Here is a 23,035-nt window from a genome sequence, read left to right as displayed (position 1 = left end):
CAATGTATTGATAGGATCAACTATGATTTTGATTGCCAATTAAACGTGCCAAACAAGGAAAAAAATCTGGTTTCACTCAAATGTGAAGAAGTAAAATCTACTTTAGGAAAGAACTATAACCTTGGACTCTGAAGAATTTTTACTGTTTCTCTCTATAATTTGGAGCATAAAATGAAAGCTGTTTGTATGTATATCATAAAAAAGATTTCTAGCTACTTTTGCCAAGACAACATAAAAAAAAGCAGAGACAATGAAAACTGCTTTGACTACAGTAAAAACCAGTAAAAAGTCCACAGACACTGGTGTTGAGAACACACTAGTGATTTCATGTTGTGAGGAATGACTGAAGTTACCTTCTGCTATTGTTTCGCTGCTTTGCTGGTGTCTTGGGGAGCTGAATGGGCTCTTTCAGAGCTCCTTTCAGATGAATGATCCTTTCTTGAATAACTTCCCGGATATTTTTGATCCACTCCTGTTTTGTTTCAATACTGGATGCCTAAAGTTTCACAAGGCAGAAAGATAGAGACTTTATTATGTTCTCACCTCCCGTGTAGAGAAGCTGGTGAGATGTCAGCTGATGAATGTCATGATTAACTGTTTGTCCTCTCTGCTGCTCTGCAGCAGCTGCTGGAGTACCTGGTAACCCCAGGGAACTGAGAGCATTCTGACTAGACCTACTTGGCAAGCAACAGCAAAGCAGCTAAGCTCTGGATAAATACATTTGATGCTAGCAATACAGCATGCTCTGCAGAGGGGAAACAGGCTATCAGTGCACAGCTGGGAATTCCTTAGACAAAACAGCTATCATGTGGATTCTTCAGGAGACACTCACTTGACAGAACAGGCTGTCAACTCTGGAGGTCTGTGGAAGAGGTTGGTTGTTGATAAGCCCAGTGGCAAAGGACTATGAGAATTACACCCTCCCAGCCAAACACCCTGAGACCTGCCCTGTGTCCGTGAGCAGCTGCTCAACACAAGCTGCAAGAGGAGATGCAATTCCAGTAAGGCTGCACAACTGTCCCAATTGCTGCTGAGGCCTTAGGGCTCAGCTGCTCCTGATGCAGGCATGACCCTGCAGGCATATAGGGAAGCCATGTGAATATGAGGAGAGAAAAAACTGACCTTTCATTCAGGGCTCCCAAGGCCTGAACTAGAAGTGCTAAAGGCAAAGAAAACAAACAGAAAAGACTTACTTTCAGCACTGTTTTATTGTCTGAGGATGGTGTTCGTCCAGACCACAAAGCAAATTTGCAGGGATCTCCTTCAACATGTTCAGTCACTCCCAGTTCTGAGGTCTAGTGTGGAGGAGAGATGATGAAAGATTTCATATATATGAAGCTTCATGAGTACAGAAAACTTTGGACTTGTAGGAAGAAGTGGGGAGGCTGGGATGGGTAGGGGAATGGGATTTTATCTCCGTTTGCTACACAGAGATGAAAGAAACAGAAAAGCTCGGGGGTGGCAGGGAAGTGAATGGCTGCAGCGATCCTGCTCGCATTTCCCCCCACCCTTCACATCTCACTACCTTAAACCTCTCCAGACTCACTGCAGGCTGACTTTCAGGTGAGTCCTGAAGGACTCAGGGCCAGCCCTTCCAGGGGCAAAAGTAACCCCGACCCAGCAGAGGACACGTGAGCCTCCAAAACACCTCTTCTACCTACAAAAAACACAACACCCAGAATATTTTCTTTGCAGCCACACCTACCAGTAACTTGTTCTTGTAAACATATTTTGTGTGTCCTGAAGAATCTTTGATCTCTTTGCTAAACACCAAAGAGATTTCAAAGAGAAACAAATGCCTCTCACGGCCTTTCCGAATGAGAGACTTGGGATCCCACACTTGGAAGGAATCCTGAAGAATCAGCTCTCCCTGGACATCAAGGTTCTCATCAAACCCTAAAACCACAAAATACAATCACTTGTATTTATTCTTCGGATAAGCATTTCACAGAGACACCAAAGTCAACACTTGAAATTAAAAGGTCTTCCACTTTTTTTTTTTTTTTTCATATTCTGAAAGGACAGTAATGGCTATCTATTGCCACAATGATAATATTTTTCTTTTTCCTTTTTTTTTTCTTTTTTACTGCAGCAATGTAATTACTTAACGAGAGGTCAGATACATCATATGTGCTAAATGAGGCTGCTGCTGAAGTCTTGTAATAATTACTCAAAAAAAATGTTATGAAGGCTTCAGTGGTGGTTACTGTACAGAAAACTGCATTGCAAGAAATCCTATGCACTTATTTACAAATTCAGTTTGCTCTCTTGCAATTTTAATCACCTGTGCTTATTGTGCTGCCTGGCTACTGGCACTACTTCCTTTTTACACCTGTTTTAGTATTCTGCTTGTTTCTTGGTTTTCCTCAAGCCAGGCTGGGAATTATTTTCCCAGGCCAAGCAAATGTGTGAGACACAATAAAGCATCTCAGTCCAGAATAAAATTTTTACATTTCAGAAATACTCCAGACAGTAATAAGCCAATAAAAGACTTCACTTGGTGCCAATCAAACTTCTTTTTTCTGTAGTTTTAAAATATTTTTTTAGTGCTTTTTAAAAAAAATTGTTGGCGTAACTATGCTAACATTTTGAAACACAAGCTGTTTTCTCTCAGAAAACCAGAACTTTTGAAACGTTGAAACAGAATTATGAAATGTTTTCATCCAATAATTTTTACAGCTGTCAGCAGCTAAACTGATACTGTTTCAGGAGAGGATTTTTTTGTTTAATGGAGAAGGAATGTTTTAGCTAAATATATATATGTACACATACATTGCATATTAATATGCATACATACACATATGTACATATATGCGTATATATATATATATATATACACAAAAAAAATACAGATCAATACCTCCCCTTCTCCCCAAACTTCCTAGCCAGATTTATTCTTTTAAGAGTTTTGGAGAAATATCAGAAAGGAACCAGGAGTACCTAAAAATTATGATGAAACAACAGTATTGCTACAGTCAACATCTATTAGCTTCCACATGTTACCAACAAACATCATTTTTCAGCAGGTCCCTCCCCACCCAGGCCCCTGCCCACCTTCCAGCATGCTGACGTGCATTGCATCGTTGGCCTTCTTTGGGACACTGAGCATCACTTCCAGACCATCCTTCAGCTCCCCTTTGCCCTCCTCACAGCAGGTCAGCAGCTCCTAAGAAGCAATGCAGACAGCCATAAACAAACTCTGCTCCACGTGCTGCCTTCACACCCAGCTGTGCCACTTGGTCCCTGCAGGCTGCTTCAGAGACAGGAGAAAGCTGAACTGCAGCACACCTCACTGTGGATGCTCACAAATTGTAGGGGTCAAATAGGAACAACTGTAAAGATAAAACAAGGGGCTCTCAAGGGAGACTGTGCCCTTGGAAGATTTTGGGGGACTTATGCTTACAGGTCATGAAGCAGCTCCCTTAAGCAGAATGTAACTCATGAACCTGTGAACTTGCTCTGCACGAGCTGATCTGTGCAGCTCACTGAGGTACCTTCAGTAGGAGTTGGTATTTTGTGATCCTCTGGACAGGCTTGATTAAATAAGAAGAGATGGAGTTGGCCAGCCCGTGTCTTTGCTGAATTTCCTAGAAGGGATAAAAACAGCAGTCAGTCATGGAAAACTGTTAACCCCCTGCCAGACAGAACCACCCATAACTAATTTTAGCACTGGATCCTTGCATTCTATGTTTAGTTTTTTAACCCTCTTTAAGCTCACATGCACATAAGTGTGGTTTCAGTGAGGCTGGCAATAAACTGCAGAGTCCCCCTAAGGCCACTTAAACTGCAGGGTCCCTCTGCAAGTCAAGCTAAAGCTCTGCTGAGTAAACAGGCCTTGACTTAAGTATGACTTACCTGTCATGTCATCTGGTTTCCCCTGGCTATGAAGGCTGAAAGCAGAGTCTTAACATTCAATTAAAATGAAGTGACATTAAATTAAATTGCATGAGTAGGGTGTAATTTAGCTGTCCAAACATAGGCATTGAGTCCCATTTGAGAGCCCTGGGGTAGCTGAAATATCCACATGGGAATAACAGGTCTGACACAGTGCTGACAGACCTGCTCTACGCTGAGGTGGCACCTGGGGGCCAGGAGAGATATCCCCGCATGATACCTGTTACAGCACTGAAGACTTCTGTTTCATCACCTGAACCTCAGCCAAAACGTCTTGGCTGATCAGTGTGATGTACTCACGAATTTCTGGAGATATCACAGAAATCCTGAGGGATCCAAAAGGTCCCAACTGTTCCAGGGGGAGTTAAGAGCTCCTGAAAATCCTACAGGACCCTAATGAACATATTTAGCCATCTAAAAGACTCCAAACTCATGCCCTACAGGGCATGCCTTGCCTTGTTCCTGGCCACCAGGAAATCCTTGATTCCTAAAGAAGCAAATGGAAAAGGGGAATGGGACTTTTCTCCAGCTACTGGAGTGTAAATTTGAGACTGTAAAGTGAAGAAGTTATGGAAGATGAAGGGAGAAGAGCTGCCAAGAACAGAAATTTTCCTTTTGTATACAATCTGATTTTCTGCTGAGTACTAGGGAGGTTACTGCTTCTTTTTAGCTCCAGTGTTTGTCTTAATGCTGAGATGCAAAAGCATCCACTTTTCATGTATGTGCCAACAGATTTTTGGTTTGTTGGTTTGGTTTCTTTTACTAGAAATGTTTTTGGTTTTTTTTTTTTTTTTTTTTAAATAGCCCTGGTGCCATGAAGAAGACCCAAAAGCGAGGGGTGTCTGTTTGGGGGTTACTGGAGTTTGCATGAAGCTGAGTCATAGCTGACTTCACAGAGGAACTGTGCCTGTAGAGCACATGGCTGAGACTCAAGTCACAACTGCAGGAGCCAGCAAGACCTCGGCCACGTCTGTGACCTTCCTGGAGCTGGCAAAGCACACTTGTTTTTGTAGGATCCAAGTAACAAAATTAGCCCTGCTCCTTCCCCCAGCTCTCTGAACAGCAGAGCATACTCTCAGCAAGATGCCTCCCCTTTGGGCACTCCTTGCTCTGCCAGGATGCTCCCTGATCAGACTGTGCAGAGACACAGCTGGGTGATGGAGTGACATTTGACAAGTGCTGGGAAGGGACGTTCTCCCTGCAGCTCCTCCCTCTGGTCCCCGAAGTGTTGGAGTAATACCCTGTTTGTGCTTCTGCTCATTTCCTAAGGGACATTCTGGCTCAGCAGAGAAACTGTCCAAGAACCCTCATCCATGCAGAAACACCACGCTCTGCAATGCTCCCAAAATCACTGAGTTTTACCTTGTTCCATGCTGGTCATGCAAATCAAAAGTGCCCTGTAGTTTCTTGAATATAAAATTGGATGTTTTCCAAGATTCAAAGCAAAAGAAATATTCCAAACAGCAGAAGCATGCACATGTCTCAACTAAACTCTGTCCCAAAGATCAAAACTTCCTTAACTAAAGGCACTAAAATCAACTTGATTACTTCAATAACAGGCTGATTCTACCAATTGAAGCTGACAGCTAACATATGTTGGTAATAAAAAATATACCTTGCTAGCCTGAAGTATATGGTATTACAAATATTAGAATTTGCTAAACGTGGCAGGCATCATTTATCTTTGAAACTACTGAATAAAGAACACAGTTTTAAGTAATGATGAACAAGATGGACACAAAAACTGAAAGAGAGAAATTAATAAGTCTATTGCAGTCAAGACAGAATAAACACACTATTTTCATTATTCCCTGTGCAATTTCCAGCTAATATAACCATACCAACAACTTCTGAATTTTATAAACAAAGCACTGTCTGTAGGGAGGGAAGATGGTAATCTTTCGGCTTTATTAGACCAGTGCTGTAGGATAAACTAGGCACGTTTCACAGCTGAGAGTTTGTGCATTGTTTTCCACCTGTCTCAACTGGTTCAATAAAATACATTGCTTTTCTCCACATACATGGCATCACTTACATCCTGAGAACAGCCCAGCTCTCAGCATTGCTCGTAATTCTCTTCATGGTTCCAAATGAAATATGTGACTATCTTTTCTCATTCTCCTAATCAGTTAACCCTTACAGTGAGCCCTATAGCTGCAAGTTTTCCATGGGCTTGAAGGGTTTAAAATTACTGGGAGGGCTTGTTTTCATCTCAAATGTGGCTTCCTATGAAAGCTTAAGAAATTTGAGGAACACTTGTGATTTTCAAGAAGGCTTCTTACTAAGGGGTGTTATTCTAGATAATTGACTCTCATCATCAGGGTTTTGGGAAATTCCACGTTCTGCCTGGAAAAAAAGAACCAAGTATTTTCTCTGTATTCCTTGTGCCAGGCTGTCCTGCCCCTGAACGACTGCCACTCCAAGATCAAGGTAAGAAGGATCTACAGGTACTTTGCGTTGCCTTAGTCACTCACACTGAGTGCCTCCTTGAGGATTTTTCCGGGAGGGAGTCAGCTTTGTCTTTTGGCACAGGCACCACTGGGTGATGGCCCAGCACCCACGGAAGGCAAACACCTCTCTCTGGCAAAACAGCAGCTGCTGACACGCGAATATTCACTAGTGAGCAATAGCAGGCAGCTTTCCAGCCCATGCAGAGAGCTGCAGTGGAAAGGTTTTTAACCTGTGCAAACAGCACCAATGGACGCCGAATGCGGCTCCGACCAGCACAACCCCACTCGTGCAAACATTCAGCAGGCTCAAGCGCCACCTCCTGGAAAACCCCTTCCATTCCGCTCGACTTTTAGACCACTCGGTAACAAGGCAAAAGGAAAAGGTGCTCATCACTTTTCCTGAGGCTCATGCGAGACCGAAATGCTGTAACCATTGGCACGTACAAACTCCAGAGGAGCTGATTTATGTCAGCTGCCAACTCCAGCACAGTTTGGATCCTGCTGATCTGTTGCCTTTGAAAACACTTTAAATGCTTTGAAGAGAGGTCTTAGCACTTATTTCTTTTATTTATTTTATTATTTTAAAGAAAGATGAGTAATTAAAGCTATAAGGTAGCAGACAAGTATGGCAAAATGGATGAGGTCAAATAAGAGGAAGAGCTTGGTTTAAAGGTACTCAAAAATTTGATTTTTTCTCAGCCTACAAAATTGGAATTGGAGCCTAAAAACATTTAACGCTTATATGGGAAACAGTCTAATTGGAGTCAATGGAATTCCTTATTAGCAAAATGAAGTAAATGTAGAATAGCTGGATAGAATTTGCAGAACAGGAGGCTAGGAGCTCATTTTAGATTTAGGGATTTCAGGTCATAATATAGAATGGAATCTGAGATTTTAATTTTATCACTAACCCAGAAACAGAGATTACATCTAAACCAGATCTTTAGAAAGGATTAGGTCTGAAAAATGCCCAAAGGTTCCCATAAGAATGTGTGTCTCCACATTTCACTACACACCAAGAGTTCTCATAGCATGTGATATTTGCAGTGGAATGAAAAACCCAAATGCCAAAGCACAGAAAGGAACCCAGAGCCTGAGTATAAAAAAGCACAGAGCTACACCAGGTGTGTGGAAGGAAAACAGCAATGGCTGCTTACATCAAAGAAAGTCCCTGCATGTTCCAGGATGAGCTGGCTGGAGTCAGGCTTGTTTTTGCAGTAGGTGACATACATCTGAAATTTATCTGCCTGTGAAAACAAACACCAAGGGAAAAGCAAGATAAGCTATTTCTCTGCTCCCACAGGTTTTTATTAAGGCACACCAGGATAAATACAGGTGACAACTCTCTCCCACACACCCACCACCACCCCCACCCTGCCACCAAACAGCACAAGAACTGTAAATTACGAGCAGAAGACTTTAAGGTTCATAGCTTGAGCAGTTCTGTGGGCTGTGGGAGGCTTTCTTTAACAAATATCACAGAGGGAATTTTAATCCAGCTGTAAAATAGTTTCTAACAGTTCTATGAATGTTACACAAGAGTCTGAGTGTCTCAAAACTCAGTCATGAAGTGTTGACTCTATCACCTATTTGAAGATAAAGCCAATCTAGAAACTGGGCAAGTGACTCACCTAGTTTAAACTGGCACAAGCCAACATTTTTTACTTGAAATTTGTGACACTTGGTCCAAGCTTGCCTTTCCTACTTTGGTTCAAACTGCAATGGCTCAAATTTTATGCTGTGCTAAGAGTGTTTTGCATTTTATTTCCTAATTTGTTTACTTGTAAGCAGAAATTAAAAGCATCTGTGCACTCCCACCTCCTATTAATGTACTCTGGTCTCAAGAAGAGGGAGGCAAATAAAAGAGGAGGATGTTTTCCTTTTATTGCTGTTGCATTATTTTATTCCAGATATCTAAACAACAGGATCCTGCAATTGTGCAGGCAGCTTTGTATGTACATCTGTAACCCCACACACAGCTCTGGACATGTACCTTTGTTGACATGATGCAGTAGTATCTTAAAGTGAAGATTTTGCCATGAAGATTTTGCAGAGAATGATACATAAATGCATTCATCTTTCCTAAACATGTAACCTGTTCTTTGTATACAATATTTCTGAATCCATTTCATCAAGATTTGTGACATGTTTTTAAATTAAAAGCCCATCTGAAATCATCTAAACATGCTCATTTTTTTTTGGATAAGTGAAAATATTCCATCTTTACTCTTAAAATACTAATTCCTAGCTTTGCTATGTGAGTATAACAACCAGACAAAACACAAAGATGGCTGACTCGACTGGTAAATATTTTGAAAAGAGAACAGCTTTCATACAGATAAATTACTGTAGCCAATTCCCAGAGCCTCCTACGCTCACAAAGACTCTCTGCATCAAGATTTCAAAGTCCTGTTGGAAATTATCCTGGCATTGCATAATGGAATGAGTGAGCACAGTGGCTCAGAAATTTGACACTAATTTCTGGAGGAAAAAAGTTGATAAAATATGTTCTTCATGCCTTTGTGGAGTGTTCATGGCATGACTAAAATTCTTTAAGGAAGGTATATTAAGATTTTAAATGTCTGTCCTCCCAGGGCCTTTCACAGGGAAATGAATGTCACCCTTAAAAACAGGTTTGGTTTGATGAAGGTCTGCTAAACAGAAACCAGCAGAGGTAAATAAAAGCTGTGCTGGTCAGTACAGGACAAGGAGAGAGGCTCTGGACAGACTTCACACTATTGCTGAGGAGACTTTTGGAAATTTTCACCCTGGGACAGGTGAAGGACAAAGCAGTTGTAGTTCCAGACTATCTCCTAATCTCATTTATCACTGGGGACATAATCCTTGCACCTATTCCCAGCTTGTTCCCATCTGTGCTGGAGGAATTAATTTGAATAAATAATGAGAAGCAGCAGCCTCATTACCCAGGTGACAAAGCAGTGGCCCACATCCTCAGGCAGTTGCTCATATTTCTCCAGTTCCTTTAGAAAAATGCTGAAAAAAGAAGAGACCAATGTCATTAGTTACAGTCAAATACCCAGGAGATGCAGGATAACCAATGAGTTAATCAGTGCTAATGATCAATACTTGTATCTTGATTATGGGACTACCCAAGTGTCCAGGCAGCAGGAAAAGTGTCACTTGCCAAGGGGTGCTTTGTTTTTTGAGTACAGTCATGCCCAACTCCACCAGAAAGGAAAAAGAGGCAATCCCTAGCAGGGAGTCAGTGTGATCAGGACTGCTCTATCTGAACATAGATCTTCAAAGAGTTCTTGTGCAGTGGTTCACACAAAGAGCAACAAGGGAGGCCCAAAGCTGCCAGGTTCTCAATACCCACCTCAGCACACTGCACAAAGGACAACTTCAACAAGCTCAGCTTTTCATAGGTAAGTAGCAAACTTTCAAAATACAGATTTTAAAAATCAGCTCTCTCTGAACAGCTTGTACCACAAGTAACACTAGTTTGCAGATAGAGCCCTTTACAATGTCTGAATGGAAAGAATAAAACAGTTTCTTCAGCTGCTCCTCCTAGAACATGTCTTCTGGACCATTCACTAGCTTTGCTGCCCTTCCTTGGACACAGATTCCGAGTCAGGCTGGAGGATGCCTTAACATCACCAGCCAAAGGAGAAGGCTGTGGAGAACACTGGTGGAAGGGACAGGGGAAATTCATTATAGCATTGCTAGGAAGAAGTTTTAGAGGAAAAAAGATTACATAGAAGCAGCAGACTACAGGAGGAGGGGTCAGAGAAAAGAGAAATTAAGTGAGAAGCTGTGGGACATGTCTGAGGGCTGGAGGGATGGTAGCTGGGAACAGTGCAAACTGAAAAAGGAGGGTAATCAGATGGCATCAGTCAGGGTCATCAGAACAGAAATACAGCACCACAGAGAAAGGGCAAGTGGGAAGGCAATCAGGCTACTATCCTGATATGCTTGGAAGCTGCTTGCACAAAAGCATGCATATGGCATGCTCTGCTGGGCTGTATTTAGGTGATGGCACATTTATCTGACTGAAGCACTTGAAATGTCCCAAACTCGAACAGCGAAGGATTCTTTGATTTGCTTTTGAAGTGCAACCTGAAGACAGATTTGGAATTCAGACTGAACTTGTTGGATTCATCTCCCCTAAATGTTAAGCTTATAACCATTTTTTGCATTCACATTATACCATGGAAACAATGCCCTCTAAGTTGATCTGGTACACAGTCTTATCTTAACAAGATGGAGTACTGTTAGTTACAGATTAAATACAGAAAGTCTCCAAGAAGTGGCAGAAAGCTACTTATTAACCCAGCTCATGCCAACAATTCCACTTTCTCCCCTTTGCGTTTTCCAAGATCATGTTTTTGACAGGCAAGCATCCAGACTAGATCTCGTGCTGTGAGATGGAAAGCAGGTATCAGACTGCAAAGCATTGGTACAATATGACTTTAACATTGTTAATCAGCTGAAGGTGAAGTTTGAACTAAGTTGCAATTCATTTTTGTTAAAGAAACAAAACAAGAAATCAAACATTTTTTTGCAAAATCAATTACTTTACACTCAGGCATGCACTGTACTGTAGGGGCTCTCTGCAGACACCACAGAGATGCACAAGTGCCTAAACATTAACAGAACTGTTAAGAAAACCTACTTGTTATGGAAGTCATATATCTCCTGAATATTGCCAAAGATGATGTGTTCTTTATTAAGGATCCCAGCTGGTATTTCTTCAACTCCACTTGTCATTTCCCAAAGGTAAGTCTGGAAGACACCAGAAACTCTTAATTTTGTGAATAAACAGAGTGGAAAAGAATAGAACTCGCTATTTTATTGCCAAAGGCACAGGCTGAAAAGGAACTTTGTACTTTGAGGTTAAATAAACAAACTAAAAAAAATTTCCACTGTTTCAGAAAGCTCTCCGGAGAAATTCAAAGTGCTGATGCTTTGAAGTTGTCTGAGGAAAAAGCAGAAACATGCCAACACCACCTGTCTTTGCTGTCCACCTAATGGTGTCCAGAAACTGCAGGCAGGAACAGCCAAAAGATAAGCCAGATTTGCCACTTCAGTAGCATCAGATACATAAAAATCTCTGTCAGACTGCAGGAACGTGAAAGCTGACAGATTTCACTGAATTACACTCTGGTTTTTGCCTTGAATATCACCATCCACTTTAGGAACACCCTGCTGTACAGCTAGGCAAGATATTTGACTGTGCAAATCCAGAAGTTTCTCTAGTATGAGATGATTCAAAGGAACAGATTTGAATCCTTAAGGAAAGGCTCCATGAACCAACGTGCACAGCCTGTGCATTGAAGTGAACATCCTCACTGCAGAGGGGATGTGCTTCCAGGAAATACTGGAGAGCTCCTGGGCCATAACTTACCTCTAAACATTCGTGTAAATCCCTGACATAAGCTTTTTCTGTCTGCAGCAGCTCAGCCATAATGAATCTGGAAGAAAAGGAGTATTTTAGGTGGTTTGGACATTATAAGCATTTCTACAATGAACAGAAAACAAAACATCCTCCCATTGTCTTAAAGAATAAGGGTATTTCCACCCTAGATATTCAGCCGCCTTACTTTGCACCTTTCAGGTCCATGACCAAAATAGCACTTCATACTCCAGTCCCTTGTAGAGTTATTTTCTAAAAATCTTTTTTGCACAAAATCTTATTAAGTTGTATTCCTGAGTCTGTGGAATTTACTATATCCATGCCCATCCTTAACTATCAGCTGGTTCTCGGAAATTTTTCCCCCCCAGGATTAAGGAATTGTGATTCACCAACATTTGCACCTTTGCTGACAGTCAGTGGGAAGTCACCCTAAAACTTTACCTTCAGAGGCAACACAGATGGATTTGGGAGACACCACTACTTTGAAAAGAACTTCAAGAGCTTGGTATCTGACCTGAGAAAATCCAGATGCTGTGAAATGCAATAATGGCATCTGTAGAGGCTGAGGCTGGGCCCCTCAAAGTTGAAATTCCTGAAATTTGCCACAGGCATACCAAGTGTAATATTTTCTAAATATAAGTGGTTTATTATCAGTCATGACTTGTGACTGATATTTCAGAGGGCTGAGAAATACTTTCCCAATATTCTTACACAAAAAATAAGACAGAATACTGTGAAAATAGACTGTTTGTGGATTTAACTGCAACAAGTACTTCTCAACTATGTCCTCTAGTATGAACTATTTCCAGTTCTCCCAGTCCTACACCTGCTGAAATTTGAACCTAAACTTCAAGTGAACTCTCGGGTCACTGATGTTTAGATAATACTTAGACACCTGAAGACGCTCTTTATTTTTTCCTGCTCATGTTTCTTTTTACATACAACCAGAAGAAAATTAGCAACTCCACAACATCAGGGTTAATCCAAGTACTTGACTCACTACTTTGCCTCTCTAACTTCTGATTAAAACTAGAAGAAATTCAACCTTTATGTTCTGAAATTCTCTAACCTACAAGTACCAACTTCTGCCCTACACCTGCAGACTTATCTCAATAGCTCTGCAACTGGAAGGAGTTACAGGATTGTCATTCAGTTCTGGTCATGCAAATATCACAGAATTATTCTTTAGCAGATAATGTGCCATGCAGACAGAGTGTTTGGGAACATACTCTTTCTTTCTGGCTGACTTCCTTTTTTCTTCATTGACTTCATGATTTGCATCTCGCAGCTTTACCTCCCGGTCTGAAAGACTTGCTGGAATAATATCTAGTTCTAGGTCTTTGTTATCCTAGGAAAAAAAAAAAGTACAGAGTTTAACTTCATTGTAATCCTACTGTTGTGCAAAGTGCAGCATGTTCATGAGATCAAGGAGGTAAGAAAGGACAAAATAAGATAATATCAAAAAGGAAGAAACTTAGAGAGAAGTAGAAGTACTGTGAGAAGAGATAAAAACCTGAGAGAGAAATCTTAAAAAAACAGAAATTACATTCATTGTAATCTTCACTGTTTCTCCTAATTAGGAATCAATACTGATAAAAGGTCTAAATTACCTTACTCTTTCATATCTAAATTAGTTGTCTAGAATGAGACTTCATAAAAAACAGTCTGATGAAGTAGAGCACCATGCAGAGACAACTTTCAGTGGCCATTTACCATGGGATACCTTTCCAGGCTGTGGTTAGAACTCTGTGTAAAACAGAAGTCCTATGAAGAACAGTGCAGTTAAAGTATCATGAGGGTGTGAGGGAATTTATTCCTTATTCTTGATACTTAATTCCAAAGAGTCATTGACTGAATGGTTTTTAAGTGTTTCTGCTTCTGGCACTCTCCCTTAATACTGTGGCCAGGGAATAGCAGGAGATCCTAATTTTTGCTTCTTATAATGCTCTACTTCACCTAAAAAATTCAGAGATGAGGCTGGGGATCAATTGTTTATGTTATTTAAAGGGTGAGAGAATAAAAACTTAGAGTCAAAGTTTGAACTGGACACAAAATAATGGTGTGGGAGCAGGATTTATGGTTTATACAAAAATTAACACAGACTCAATTCAATTAAGGTGTTTTCCCTCCTTTCCTCCTGAAAGTTGTATGGTCTCCTGAAAAACGGTGCAAACATTTGTTTAGAAAATCTTTCTGATCTTCATCTACCTCTCCTCACATCACTGACCAACCACAGAAAAACCCCTTAACCCTTTTTCTCCAGAAGCAGTTCTGAGCGTGGCCAGGTGGGCTGGCTGAGTGTTCAGTGTTTCTAATGGGCACACAAAAACCAACAGCATTCATTCCACAGGTTTCACCTTCCTCTGTGACTCTGATATAAAACCCCAACAGGACTGGGTCTTACAGTACCTCTGGGTTGATTCCAAGGGCTTTTTCCAGGGAGTAACGGTATTTCCCCATCCTGAGAGAGAAGTCCCGGTAGCGCTTGTCTACGGTGGTGACCCACTTCCTAATTTCAGTGGCGTGTATGTGTCCTTTTTCTACAAAGCTGTCAGCCAGCTGGATGAGGAGCTTCACTTTCTCCTTTGTTTGCTGCCCAAAATATGGTCCTTGGTTATATTTTATTATTATTTCCTTTACTTTTAACTCACACAGCAGTTAAAAGAAGTTCACAATTTTTATACGTCATTAAAGAGTGTCTGTATTTCATCTTATACAGAATCAGACACTTCAAACTTTCAGTAAAACATGAAAGGAATGACATTTTTATAAGGACACTTATGAAGCTGAAGAAGATAGAAAGTCAAGTTTTTGAAACTCCACAGATACAAACACATAAAACATGTTGGAAGTTATACGTGCCTCCTTCCCATAAGCAAGAGCTTATTTTTGGTGAGCCTTGGAGTAGAAGACAAGATTTTAAAATCACACCCCATAAAGTACACCAAGTTACTCTGAGTCTATATCTGGTGGATTTGCAGACCTGTGTAGGAAGGTCATTAATATACCACATATCAGCCCACGAAGTGATTTTGAGTCATTACTTGCCTGTTTCAAAAACAAACAGAATTTAAATCCAAATTCATGGTCTACTACAAAATCCTCCATCGGTATTTTCGGTCCAGTTAGAACATTACCAGCTAAAAGATGCCTGAACTCCAAAGCACACACTGAGCCCCCAAACCTTCCAGAGGTCTTTTCTATTCCACTTAGGCTCTAACTGCCCCATAGTGAAAACTGGCACAAAGGACCTAGTTATAAACTCTAGCTCTGATTCCAAATCCAGGAAATGAGGCACTGGCAAGCCTGTGGTCAAAGACAGAGAGGCTGATCCCCCATGCCTGAAGCAAGACACACTGTCAGGTACTTGGCATTATCAGTGATCTGACCACAAATGGACAAACGCACGTCAGACCAGAAAACATCCAGCAGATTTCAAACACAAAACTAAATTCAAGAAATTTCACCACCATAATAGATTAACAGCTGAATCAGACATCATCCTATCAAATTAAATGAGTACCTAAGCAAGGCTAGGTATGGAGATGTAAAAATCTAACTTCCTGTCATATTTAAAGGGTGATTAATTCCCAAAAGCTACTGGTGATTTTGCATTTAAAACAATTGGTTTGGCCAGAAAGTTACTGGGATCAGGAAGGCTTTCAGCTACAGATTGCCAGATTCCACATGGCAGTGAAAATATTCTTCATCAGCAGTAGGACAGCCCGAGGGAGCAAGACTTAGATGTGTCAGTGTAAGAAACAGGCAGTAATGGCTCTTAATGAACAAGGTCTAAAATTCAATCCTAGGCTAAGTCAAGAATCAAAATGATTTGGAGACTTCATTAGGAATTTTGATTATTCTGATAAAAATTAAATTATGAACCAGAATGTAATTTCAGGTGGACCAATTATGGGTGGTTAGAATTCAGAAGTAGTTAAAAGAATTTCATATGTGTCCTGACTGAAGAAATTACCTTCCATCCACTGTTAGCTATCTCACATTTTCAGAAACATGCAAGCTAAGCTAAAAGAAGGGGACAAGAACACCACAAAGCCTGTGAATCAAACCCATACAAGCACGGACAGCCTAAGGAGGAATTTAAGGATTACAGAAGATCAATTTCAGGACACAGTGAAATGCAGCTACATAATACCAAAGCCATGGTCTTCCTGCAGTCCAACTCTGCAATTTACATCCTTATCAGAGACTCTTAATACCTCTGTGGATTCAGTGTCTATGAATTACCTATGGTTTGAATTAATTTGTCTGAAGCAGATCCAATCACCATTCCTATGTAAACCTCACCAGATTTCCCAGAATTGCTCCATATAAATTAGTATATTCTTGGTAATGCAGTTTTGTATTCAAAAATGTTCACCCTGGAGTTTAAAGACTCATCTATTTAAAGTACTTTGTTGGGATCAGCAGATTATTTCTAATGAGATAAATGATCATCTGTGATCAACCCAGCTGGAATTAGTGAGACAAATTGTGGTTTTAAAGACAGAAGAAAGAGACCAGGAGTCCATGGTGACCTTGGATGTGTTCAGATCAATTAGTCACTCTATGCCATTCTAGAATGATTGCTTGAGGATGGAATGTCTTATTAGATTGCTGTGAACTCTGTATGCAAATGGACTTTCTCTTCCTTCTGATCAGAACAGAAGTTTTCTACAACCAGTACTAACCAGGGTGGAGAAAACCTCCTTTTCGTGCCTACATCTTGCTAAAAGTTCTCAAAAATCATTTATCTTCAGGGCTAGGGTTTTTAGAGGGCAACTATAAAATCAAGGGAATATTATTACAGAGATTTAAGGCATTGAAACAAGACCATAAGTACCAGAAGTACAGACTAAAGCAGATGGCATAATGAGATTAAAGTCACTGTTTACTTTGGCAGGTACTCTGAATTCCCCATATTCCTTCAGGAGTTCCTGAGTTTCTTCTGCTGATTCCCCTGTGGAGTTGTGAGTAGAGAGGTAATATTCGCCTGTTTCTTGGATCCAGTCTAAGGCCTGTGAATGACAAAAAAAAAAAAACAAAACAAAGGAAAAACAAAACAAACAGCTTTTGTATTTCAAGAATTAATCCTCTGACAAAAAAAAAAAAAAAAACAAAAACCTCTGCCAAACAAAGAATATCAAATACATTGGGACTTAATACCCTGCATACTAAAACACTTTCTAGGAACACATAAAAAGAATAAAATAATGAAAGCAGGTGGGAAAGGATACAAAATGGTACTCTGTGTTTCCTAGGACAAAAAGGAGTGTGGGGAATTCCACCTATATATAGAAAGATCTGCAGGGAAAGCAGTTTTCTCATTCAGAAATAGCTCAACAAAACAAGTTTGCTCTTACATTTATTTTCAAACAAATGAACAAATACAGAAATTATTCTGAGGTGACAAAAACAGTGAATCTTGTTGTCAGGTTTTGGAATTGTCTTAAGTTTTAATATCTATATTTGCCATGTTTTCAAAAGCTACAGTGTTTAAACACAAATTGAGATTGCAACAGGAACCCCACACAGAGGCATTACATGGATACAGGAGATTTTACACACTGCCAGGACAGAGGGACAAGGTGTGGTTTTCACACTACCTGCTTGGCACTGCGCTCAAAGACAACATATTGCTGGCACTGATCTAATCTCCTCTTCTTCAGGGTCCAGAAGTGAAGGACCCGATTCTCCCTCTGCAACAGCTCACTCAGAATGGCTGCAAAGGAAAACATCTGCATGACTAGGGATTCCTTGAGTGCATACAGAAACAAGCTATGAAATGATGAATTTAATCACTTTACCTGGACCTTATTCCCAAAAGCAGAGAGCCCAAAATCACAATTCCTAAAAACGGGCATTGATTCAAAGGGGCTGCTAAAAAATCCCCCGAAACCAAACTCCCAAACCGCACAGTTAAGAAACCACCACAAAGCGAGCGTAGCTGCAGAGTGATCTGGTAAAGGAAATGATGCTAGAACAGAGTTTGCCTTCTGAACACATTCACAGACTTTAGGAGGACCCCACTGCAGAGGGGGAGGCAAACCAGACCTTCAGTGCTGTCACTGCACCAACCTTTGACCTGCTGCTCGGGCCCTCTGGTGTGGCTCGCCACTCCGGGCATGCTGACGTTATTCCTGTGGATGTACTTGAGGAACACCTCGGCGTTCCTCCGGGCCAGGGTACAGGCCTAGGAAGAACAGCCCCCACCAAAAAGAATCAGTAAAGATGAGCAAAGAAAGCAAAGGGGACCAAGTGAGTTCTTGCTTATATTGTGGGAAGAAATTCTCTTTCTGGGAAGATGAGAACTTCAGCTAAGAGTCAATAAACTCAGCTAATAAACTAACAGTCTCACTGACCTATTACAACATGAGTAATATTTAATATAGTAGCTCATTTTATATATGAAGGCAAATTAATGACAGTAATTAAACAACTGTTTGTTAAGAACTGGTACCTCACACATTTTCTGTCTAACCAAATCTAAGCCATCTCTCAAGAAAAGTACTCATTGTTTCAAAAAATGCACAAATCTAGAGGTGTAATTTCTTAAGCCTTGACTGCAAGTGTAGTTTCATGTTGTGTATCAGTTTTAGTGGCAGGTGGGAGGCTGGCTGACAGTTCACTTGTCAGCTTTCTTCCAAAGCAGCATCTGGAAGGCAGGAAGAAATTTCTGTCTCCATCTTGGTGCTGCCTTGCAGGAACAAAATTGCTTCAGTTAGTTGTTCTTCAGTTATTGGCTTGGAGAACAAAATTTGAAATGCTGTATGGTTTTTACAAGATAACATCAAAATGATGTGTAATACCTGTCATTTATAGTGCATTTTTAAGAACTGAGCTTTGAACCAGCACAACTAATTCGTTGTTAGTTGTGCTCCACTCCAAGTGCAATCACCTAATTGGTTTTGATGACATCTCTTTGAGATATATATTGATAATAATGCTCATTACCCCTACTATAACAAAGTAAAACTGGCCTAGGGTTTATACAGCCAGCCAGTAGCTGAACTGGCTAGACTGAATTACACATCAGAGCATCCTCTCAATCTTACCAACACTGCTCTAAATTGTCTACTTAATGGAAAGTTTTCCTAATTTATTAGAGAACTAAAATTAGACCTTGAGAAAAGCCTCCTTCTGTTCCAGATGTTTGCTGATCAGAGGGATGACATGGTCTATCTCAGCTGCTGGCCCAAGTTTATCTCGGCCTCCACACCAGTCTTCATCCCGTCTGTATTCCTGCTCCAGACTCTCTAACACGCTGCACACCTGAAACATGCCCATAGCACAGCTCAGTTATCCACAATCATAACCAGGAGGAGAACATTCAGTAGAAGTCTGTGACCAATGGCATTTCATTTTTGTACTATGGGCCACAGCATGGGGGTAACTGGGTATAAAACAGGCCCTAGACAGAATGATCAAGGTGCTTTTCTTACCTGCAGGGATCTTTACTGTTTGGGATACAATTTATCTGGTTTAAGGCTGAGAAATCATTCTTCTCTTCTAATGAATGATGGGAGGAAGCACAAAAGGTTGAATCAAGGCAGGAGTCAGTCCAGCCCCAGTAGATCATTCAGGAAACAGTCCCTATTCTAGAACATGTTTAAATCCTACTGAAGTCAAGGGACTTAACACATACTTAAAGAAAAGCACATGCTTAAATACTTTCCTGAAACAAAGCCTGAAGCTGGAATTAATTCTCTTCAGCTATACTTTAGTTGCTCCCCATACAGCTTTTTTAAAGGCTGATGGAAACCAATAGATTTTAAACGAGGGTCACAATCTAGGTGGATGCAGGTGCTCCACTGCACAGGGCTCACAAACATATGTTCTATCTTGCTAGAATAGCGGAACAGTGGAAATGAGGTAAATAAACCAACACAGCCTGGAAATTAGGCAGTTGCCTCAGACAAGGCTGAGTCTTCTATGTTACAGATCCTGAGAATATTCTCTGTGGCCTGTGCAGACACAGCAAAAGTTTTCCAGGACATTTAGAACTTTCTTCTTTCCCAAAGGGCTCTTCCTACAGACTCACACCTGAGATGACCCAGGAAGTTATTGCTGGGATCCAGGTAGCAATATCCATCCTTTTCTTGCTCACTCTTGCAGCTTTAATATGGACACAGTTATAATTCAGGGGATCCCACATTATTAAGAGTCTGGAGGAGACTCTAGAATCACCCCCAATCATCCCCACTATCACAGGCCATTTTCATGTAAATCTGATCAAGAGCACATTGAAGTGCACTTTAAAACTGGTGAGTTAAGGTGAGTTGATAACTGATCCTGCTGCCAGGCTTATGCACTATGCATTATGCAAGGACCTTATGCACTTGGCAATCCAAAATCATCTTCTTGCTTGGATGCAAACCAGCATTCACTCTTAAACATTTAGTGGAGAGCAAGTGTTTTATATGTTATATGGGCACAGAAAAGCATTTCCATTTTACTTCTTGAAAACCTTGACATTCTATTGGACTTTGGTGATTTAAAGAATGAAAATAAATAGACTGCCTGGGATTCACTTATTTCCAGAAAGAATTGTCCCTGCACATGCAAAGACCATCTTTCTGTTAAGGTGATGAGAGAAGTGAATATAAAATGGGCTGTCAGTGAAGTCAGAGAAAAACTGGGCTGTTTGAAATCCAGGGCTTCACCACTAATGTCAAGAACATAATATACTTGGGGAAGACAGGCATGAAAAAGTTTGGCTGCATGTGACACTCTCTCCGTTCTTTTAGCTCCTTTTTCTGGATGCTCAGAGAATTCAGGATCCAGTAAATGATTCATTCCACTGTCAGGCAGTCATGGAGCAGACTCTTAAGGACTGTAGATCAGCTGTGCAGCCCAAGAGAAGATGACAGGCTTGCAGCATGAGTTCATGAGCATTCAAAGTCTGAATGATCTTTGCCCTGCACATTTGCTGAATAGACACAACCAATGAATGAACTCGTGGGCACTGCAGTGTGCTTGTCTGAGACTTGGAAACAGGAAAAGAGACCGAACTGATAAATTACTGCCAAAGCATATTTTGGCCAGTACATTTAACTGTCTAAAGCTCTAATGAATCCCCTAACAGTTTTCATTTCTCACACTCCTCCATCAGCAGTAATTCATTTTGATCTTGAATGAATCAGGGACTATAAATCTGTTTGAAACTCTTCACAGTGAAATACATTAATTATAAGGAATGAATTCCTCTTAAACAGTCTTAAAAATACATTAAACAAATGACATCAAAAAGTGGCCCAAGGATCATCTCCAGCCTCCAAGTTAAGGAAAAGTACACTCTTTCCCTAATGACATATCTAGTTGTGTTAAAAATCTTCCCATGTCTGGTTCTCTAATTGAGGATCTGTGTGGCAATAACAATAGAAAATGTCCTGGCAATCACTGCAGCCTTTTGTGTACAACCACAGGTTCCTGCAGTGTCCCTGCTAACACCAACTGCCTGGCTGCAGTAAATGACATCAGGCAAGGCTGCTCGAGTAGCCACACTGTGACACTAATTCTCACTGACTACAGCATAAAGGGCACCTGCTTGTGCAAGGGATGAATAATCTCACCATGCCAGCAGCCAACTGGAATGTGTTTTGCAATTCATGAACACCTGGAATGAAGTAGAGTTGGGATAGCATATAATGGGCTCCTGCTGTAATTATCTGTGTTGCAGGTGGATTTAAGAGAAATCCCTTCAAATCTTGGCATCTTTTCTGGCATGGTGGTAATTTAAGTACTAGTGAAAACATTGGCTCACAAAGTAACAATTAATTAATTGCAAACGGTTCTCAAGGAAAAGCAGACTCACATTCCTCAAAACTAAGAATCATGAGAACTTGAAACAAAAGTGGTGGGATTAAAAAAAATTATTCCTGTTTGAAAGGGGAAAATTGAAGAAAACCCAACAAAAATATCACCTTCAAGAATTATATTGCTACACTGAAAATTTTGAGATGAAAGTTATTACAAACTGCTTGCTGCTTCTTTTTTGTCTTTTTTTTTTTTGAGGGGGGAGGGGATTATGTTTTGTTTGTGTTTAGGGTTTTTTTGTGTTGCAATACTTGCCAAAGAATGAATTTTTACTGACTCAGACTTGGTTTACTATGGCTTAGAAATGGCACTGTGCAGCTCACCTGCTCAGAGGTTTTATAAAAGGCCACAGAGGCATTGACAAGTTTGAGCCTGTCCTCCATCTTCAGCATCAGCTGCTGCCAGTGCAGGGCCACCTTCTCAGCACATTCTCTGATGGCATCAGCATCATAATGTCCAGCCTGCAGCAACACTTCGGCCTTCTGCTGGACCTGCAGGGCACTCTGGTGTGTCTTCTGTAAGGAAGTGGCATGAAAGAGGGACTGTGTATGAGGGGAGGAAAGAGAGGTTGTACAGATGTGCCAGATGTATGGTAGAAAGGTGAAGCGAGGCGTGAGCATGGGGATGTGAGAGAGTGAAATATTTTCAGAGTTATCTTCAGTTAACAGTCACTTTCTGCAAAGCATTTTAGTTTCAGTTATTCACACACACTTGCAACATGTTAATAAAGCTTGGAACATGTAAGCACTGCTAAGATGGGCTGGCTCCACTGGTCAGCTACTGCCCCTTAGGCAGTAACATGGGATGGGGTTCCCAGGGGTCCTTTCTGACTGCCTGGTACAGGCAGGTCTCACTGAGCTCTCACCCAGCCTCAGTGCTGACTGCATCCCCCACAACCTACAGCCCAAAAGCAAACTCTAAACAGTTGGCAAACTATGGGCCTAATCACCCTAATTTGGCTCTTGCCAGGCAGTTTACCTGGCATCAGCAGCTTTACTTGTGCAGTTGTTTAAAACATCAGTCCCAGAAAACAAGATGCCTTCCTAAAGGGCATGAACTTTATCACAAGTAGCAGCCCCTACAAGATGCATTTCTGAAAGTCAGTTCACTCATACTGGAGATTAGACTTACGCTCCTACCTTTAAGGTCAGAGCTGGGGAGAGTCAAACCATTCCCTCCACCATTCCCCAGTTCACTCAGTAGCCACTTTACAGGCAGGACTGAGTTATCTGCCCCATTCCTTGGCTTGTACCAGCTCCTCTCAGAGTTACCAAGTAGTGGCCTCTGTGGGCTGCTAAAATAGCCCCCATTCCTTCACAGTCTCCTGAGTAACTGTGTTCAGACATGGTTAAGTCTAGTATTTGATTTTCATCTTCTGAACAGAAGCCCTAAAATCTCTCACACTCCTCTGTGCTATGTCCCATTTGTAACTGCTGCTGACAAATTCTCATGTGATAGCTTTATGATCTAAGCCATGAACCTGGAAAAAAGCTTGAAATCA

General features: G+C 41.0%; 1 protein-coding gene across 1 annotated transcript in view; it reads right to left on the bottom strand.

Moving 5' to 3' along the window:
- The window catches only part of LOC128790931 (kalirin-like), a 406,721-nt gene that overhangs the window by 65,975 nt on the left and 317,711 nt on the right, over window positions 1-23,035 (bottom strand). The window contains exons 17-32 of the mRNA XM_053948138.1: window positions 21,858-22,049; window positions 18,841-18,990; window positions 17,797-17,911; window positions 17,325-17,440; window positions 16,614-16,736; window positions 14,128-14,310; window positions 12,948-13,066; window positions 11,710-11,776; window positions 10,978-11,087; window positions 9,269-9,338; window positions 7,502-7,591; window positions 3,495-3,587; window positions 3,055-3,166; window positions 1,706-1,896; window positions 1,194-1,295; window positions 354-496 (exon numbers count right to left, since the gene is read on the bottom strand). Of these exons, the coding sequence (XP_053804113.1) occupies window positions 354-496; window positions 1,194-1,295; window positions 1,706-1,896; window positions 3,055-3,166; window positions 3,495-3,587; window positions 7,502-7,591; window positions 9,269-9,338; window positions 10,978-11,087; window positions 11,710-11,776; window positions 12,948-13,066; window positions 14,128-14,310; window positions 16,614-16,736; window positions 17,325-17,440; window positions 17,797-17,911; window positions 18,841-18,990; window positions 21,858-22,049 (1,976 nt within the window). The remainder of the gene's footprint in view (window positions 1-353; window positions 497-1,193; window positions 1,296-1,705; window positions 1,897-3,054; window positions 3,167-3,494; window positions 3,588-7,501; window positions 7,592-9,268; window positions 9,339-10,977; window positions 11,088-11,709; window positions 11,777-12,947; window positions 13,067-14,127; window positions 14,311-16,613; window positions 16,737-17,324; window positions 17,441-17,796; window positions 17,912-18,840; window positions 18,991-21,857; window positions 22,050-23,035) is intronic.

Source organism: Vidua chalybeata, chromosome 7, assembly GCF_026979565.1.
Source record: "Vidua chalybeata isolate OUT-0048 chromosome 7, bVidCha1 merged haplotype, whole genome shotgun sequence".
NCBI lineage: Eukaryota > Metazoa > Chordata > Aves > Passeriformes > Viduidae > Vidua > Vidua chalybeata.
The sequence above is the reverse complement of the archived record's forward strand: the minus strand, read 5'-3'. Positions and strand labels throughout refer to the sequence as shown.